This window comes from Zeus faber (genome assembly GCF_960531495.2).
Source record: "Zeus faber genome assembly, chromosome: 4".
In the NCBI taxonomy this organism is placed as follows: Eukaryota; Metazoa; Chordata; class Actinopteri; order Zeiformes; family Zeidae; genus Zeus; species Zeus faber.
In genome coordinates, this window is record NC_137191.1 from 5343199 (window position 1) to 5348927 (window position 5729).

General features: G+C 44.1%; 1 protein-coding gene across 2 annotated transcripts in view; it reads right to left on the reverse strand.

The window, feature by feature from the left end:
• The window catches only part of LOC307229760 (stromal cell-derived factor 1-like), a gene marked incomplete at its 3' end in the record, with an annotated part of 12426 nt that extends 10758 nt beyond the window's left edge, over positions 1 to 1668 (reverse strand). For both annotated transcript variants that reach the window (XM_079999820.1, XM_079999821.1), the window contains exon 1: positions 1548 to 1668. In XM_079999820.1, coding sequence (XP_079855946.1) covers positions 1548 to 1614 — 67 coding nt within the window. In that variant the 5' untranslated portion in view covers positions 1615 to 1668. The remainder of the gene's footprint in view (positions 1 to 1547) is intronic.
• Between the last annotated feature and the right edge of the window lie 4061 nt (positions 1669 to 5729).

A 5729-nucleotide genomic window follows, 5' to 3' on the forward strand; every position in this document is an offset into this window, starting at 1 on the left:
TTTTAGGACGGGCTGGACAATGTCTTTGACAATATAATGCTTGTAAAAATATGTTCAACATCCCGCAGAACATGAGCCAGCCAAGCCGCACAGGCTTAACTGGAGAAGGCATCACTGCGTGCACTGTAGTTCTTGTGATCAGCACAACATGCATTGATGCCGGCACTAATTCATGTAAAAAAAAAAAAAAAAAAAAAAAAAAAATCACTTTGTCCAGGAATTCAATCAATCATGCTTAGACATCACCACGGCTACGCATAAATATACCACCGAGTGGCAGAGAAGCAAACAATAACATATAAATCAGTGGAGACGGCTTATGATCCATCCAATAAACACCTCTTCTTTAAGGTGCAGTGCCAAATGCCCCCCAGTCCCTGAGGGGCATCAGCCTAATGATTCACACCCTATCAGGCTCCTATTGTCATGTTAACCGGGGTATCATTATGCATCTTAATCACACTCCACAATGTTTATCCCTAATTAGAAACTAATTAAAAGAAAGCGAAGAGAACAAACCAAATACACACATTAAGGCCCGCTCAAGGCTTTAATATGCGATCGGCGGGCTTTGGCGGGGTTGAAGCGACACACTGGGCATGATGCCGCCCTGGCTTGTCAACACCTGCCCTGTTGGCTCTTCTCCTGGATCTCCGGATTTTCCTGGATTAATATGAAAAGCTACCCTCATGTGAGTTGTCTTTCATAAAACAAACTAATTAACAAAATGAGTTCAAGGATCAAGTGAATATATATTGTATTTAGTAAAGCGATGGCCAAATAAAATGTGTTTTTTTTTATGCAATAATATTTAGCAGCTTATTCAATAAAATAAATATGATTTTGAACTTTTTGTTTTTCCAAAATAATCTAGGTATAAAAATAATGAATCAATATAGACTGCAAATAATGGTTTCCTGATTTTACTCTTCTAATTGTATTTGTTAATTTCAAAGTTCTCCTCAAATGTAGTCTATTCTTTTTGTGAACATTTAAAAGTATTCATTTACCAATAACCCTGTTAAAGCACTGATCTTTTTACACAATGCCACGTATTCATTTGAGCCACTGGAATTGAAGCACTCTTTGATGTAAATAGAAAACCTCAGAATCCATCTCATAATATCAAATTCCTCTGAAACAGTAAAACCAACAGCTGCTCCCCACAAGGCTCTTAAGACACAACATTTCACTGAGATGGTGAAACACTGTTTTTTCAAATTTTTTTAATACTTAACAGCCGACGCTCTGATCCTGAACATTGCAAGAAAATGGACATCCTCAGATCACAGCGGTAAAAGAAATAATAAATCCCTATTTCTCATTTTTAGGATGATTTCTTCATCCGTCTCAATGCATTGATCGTCATTCACATACGTGATCGTTATTTGCAAGCTCAACACATTTCAAGGACTCTCCACCCACCCACCCATCCATCCATCCATCCATCCATCTATCCGTCCGTCCATCCATCCGTCCATCCATCCAGGCACACAATCTCATATGCAGCCCCACCGTAGACCCCCCTCTCCCCGCTGCAGACTCACCGTTGGACACTGGTGCGTGCGTGGCCACGGCCAGCAGAGCGGTCAGCGCCAGCAGCTTGACGTCCATGGTGGCGATGCTCTCGCAGGCTGCAGTGAGTGCGACGCGCTGGTACAATCCAGGACTCGGTGTGACTGCCAGCGCCGCTCCGAGCTGCGTTAAATCCAGAGCCCGGGGAGAGAGAGACTCCCACTTTCACGGGAGGAGGGGGTGAGGGTAGGATGGAGGGGTGGAGAGGGAGAGGGAGAGGGAGGGAGGTGGGGCCCAGAATCAGAGGAGAGGAAAGGAGGGGGAGGGGGGGGGGGGGCTTTGCAGCCGAGAGAAACTTCCTCGATTGTAAATGTGCTGGCTTTGAATCAAGGAGAAGGTCTGAGGGGAATTCTCCCTCACTTTCCCTCAGTCAGCCAGTCTGGGGACCCTCTCTCTGTCTCTCTCTCTCTCTCTCTGTCTGTCTCTCTCTCTCTCTCTCTCTGTCTCTTTGTCCCTCAATTTTTCTCTGTCAATCTGTCTGGGTCCCTTTCTCCGTCTCTCTCTTTGTCTTTGTCTCCCTTTCCCTCACTTTCTCTCAGTCAATTTGTCTCAGTCTCTCTCACTCTCGGTCAACCAATCTGCCTTGGTCTCTCTTTGTTTGTCTGTCTGTCTGCCTGCCTGTCTCACGCTCTCTTACCCCTTCTCTCTCTCTCTCTCTCTGTCTCTCTCCCCTGGAATCATTAGAAACCACATTTGTTAAATAAAACTGCTTTCAAAACTCAAAACTCTCTCTCTCTCTCTCTCTCGTTCTCTCGCTCTCAATCGTAAGCTTTTTTTGTCATTGTTGTGGCTTCTTTCTTCATCTTTTTTCTTTTTCCCCCCTTCTTTTCACCTTCCTTCCGTCCATCTGCCACTTTCTGCTTTCACTCAACTTCACACCCAGCGCACGCTCACACACACGAGTACACACACACACAAACGCACACACACACGTATGAACACACACATGTATGAACACACACATGCACGCACGTGAAGACCTCCACGCTGTCCTGCTGCTCTGGCCATTTTCAATCCAGGGCTCCCTGCGAAGAGGCCAATGTTGTTTAATGTTTCAGATGACTCTTTTGATCTCTCTCTCAGTGCCACAGTCAAAGTTTACGTGTTTTTTAAATTTTCTTTTTATTTTTTTTATTTTATCTTATATCAATATATAAATGAGGCGGAGAAGAGCAGCACTGAAAGAAAACAAAAAATAATAGTTTATTGTTGTTTTTTTCCCACACTGCACCCGTGCCTCCAAATAGTTCTCGGAGCACTGTGACTTAACAGGCCTTTTCCCTTTTCTTTTTTTTTAGGGGATCAAAGCTGAGAAGAAAGAACGACAGAAATAAACCGAAGAACAACAGTTCCCTCCGTCGGTGACAAGGTAAGAATTTACACAACTGATTTCTAATTGCGGGAGCACCAATTCTGACACCGCGATCAGGGTGGGAGAATATCCCCAATGCAAAACTCCTTTCCCGAGAGCCCTATCAAACATATTTAAGAAAAGTTTGTCTAAAAGTTTTTCTTTCAGTGTTTTTGACGCAGAAACATGCTAGGGTTCTCGAACGGAGAAAACATGAATTGGATAATTCAGTATTCTCTGTTTACGGTTTAAGGGTCTAAGTCTATGCTGTGGATCAGATCGGTGCTCTATATTGTGCATACTCAGTGTACTCAGAATTTTAATTTGTACAGGCAATAAAAACATAGCATTGTTGGATTTAACTTTCTCAGTATGCTTGTGCAGGAGTCCAAACTGCCCAGGGTGGCCCCTCAAACCACTCCCAAGGTTATTTTTATCACCTTTATTGTACCGGCGATGGTCGCATTTAACGCCTTAAGCCGTAGAAAATGGAGAGCGGCGTCCGCCATTGTTTTCCACTTATCTCGACCCCAGCAGATCGCATGTAACGAGTTCAGTCCTCACACAATGAAACGGGTCAGGAAATCTGGCACCATAATCACCCAGGATCGCCACTGTCTCAGGGATTGTACACGGCACGGTAGATCCTGACTTATTTAACATCTGAAGTAATTCAAAGCACATCTAGATACAATGAAATGAAAACAATTCCAACTGTGCTCCTGCAGGCACAGGCCACGCTCCCACATTGCTGGTCAATGGCCATAACAATCTTTCACTGATGTTGGAGGATTCCGCATGAATTTCTTTCCCAAACTGGTAAAAAAAAAAGGGGGGGGGGGGGGGGTGAGGCAGATGTGAACGAAATGGTTGTATCCAGAGGGGGTTTTTTGTGCAATGTTGAACGAATTCTGCATGAATGCAAGAATTCTGCATTTACAGAGAAAATGCTGTACTGTCACATGACATGCAGGTTTTGTTGTGTTTGTGTGTGGGCATGTCGGGAGGTGTGTCTTGGGCATGTATGTGCATGTGTGTGTTTAGTATCGATGCTATTGTGTGTGTGTGTGTGTGTGTGTGTGTGTGTTTACTCCATGTACATCAACTCTAGTGGTTGGGAAACTGTTAGCAGGTGATGCCACAACTGGATTTGAACCCTTTCAGAGCTGGAAGTCTTCGGACGCCCCGTCAGTTCATGGTCTGGCAAACTGTTCCCTACAGTTTACAGGCCCTTAGCGCGGTGACGTGCTGGGAGATGGCTTGGAGGTCTCAGTCCTTCTGTGAGCCATAAACCTGAGAGGGTGTTTACTGTACAACTGCCATTAACAGTAAGAAGCAGAAACCACTGTGTTAAAAGACAAACAGCAAATCACTTTGGGCTGGGCATTCACATTGGCCGTCTTATTTTTACACACAAACATGACATTTTGTTTATTGTTTTATAGGCTATTAGCATGGCATTGTTATTTAGAATGTAAAAGCATGACAACATGTGCATGTCTTTTTTTTTTCTAAATACTGGATCAATTTTAAACTATTATTATTATTATTATTATTATTATTAGAAAATACCAGAGTTTTTGTTTGAATACTCATCAATGCTGTAATTCTCCCCAGTGATGTGTACGTTCTAACTTGTATATGATATTTGACATTTGCCGGAGTAACATCATTTAGAGATTTCATTTGATCCAAACACTGACCTTTGCAAGTTCACCCTGATAAACTTGGCCTGCTAATTCCCAAAGAACCGACCAAAAACCTTGTCCATCTCATCGTCACAGAACTCAGCGTAATATCAAGCAACACGCCACAACAAAATGCCAGAACCGTTTTGGCGGCTCCGGCGCCAACACGCCGCAGAGGCACAGCGCCGGCGTGTAACTCAGACGGCCGGGACAACACCGCCACTTGTATCACACACGGGGTCAGAGGTCAGCGGTTCATTTTCCCTATAGGGTTACAGGGAACCGGGCTGCCCGGGCTTTGTTGTAGAACAGTCCTGACGGACAAGGTGAGCGCTAACTGCAGCCACGATGAGGGATGTGATGGGGACGCGGGCTGGGAGCAGGATGGGTCTGGTCGGGGTGGAGCTCAGAGTCTGTTTGAGCTTCATGAACGTCCAAAAGTAGCCCTAAAATCAAACGAATAAAACACAACCTTGTGTCGAACAATCTTTCTATTGAAACTGATTGAACGGTGGAGCAACGTTAGAAACAACATCAAACATCCCGGAATTTAGTACATTCTCGACGTGCTCCGTTTCGAAACCAAAGTCCATGACACAAAAGTCTTATTGAAAAGTCGCCGTGATACTCATCTCTCCCGACAAGGTGTGCCGCAGCACTTACCACGCACCCAAATAAACACATTATTAATGTCCTGAATGGCTTTATGTGTGGAAATGTGGCCCAAATAAACATGGGGAGCAATCTCTCCCTGATCTCCCAACACCGGGGCAACATTCCCAAAGTTCCTGCCGGGCACTAAGTGTTGAGATTGCGTCGGGGTGTTGAGTTTACGGTGTTTGTCTAACGGTGCGAGTCTGGTTCTGGGTTTTATTGTACGGCAGCAGAGCAGATGAAAGGTTTTCCTCTGCCGGGCTGAGACAAACGACAGGGCACCAACCATAGCCTGCTTCATACGGGACCAACCGAATATAACTTGTAAAAGTGCGGAAACCAAGCTTGTGAGAAATGTTAAAATCTACCAACCACAAGCATTGGCCACTAACCTAATACTAATAAAAAATACTGTTGATTAAATATTAATCCTTACTGCAAAATAAGTCACAATTTTATTG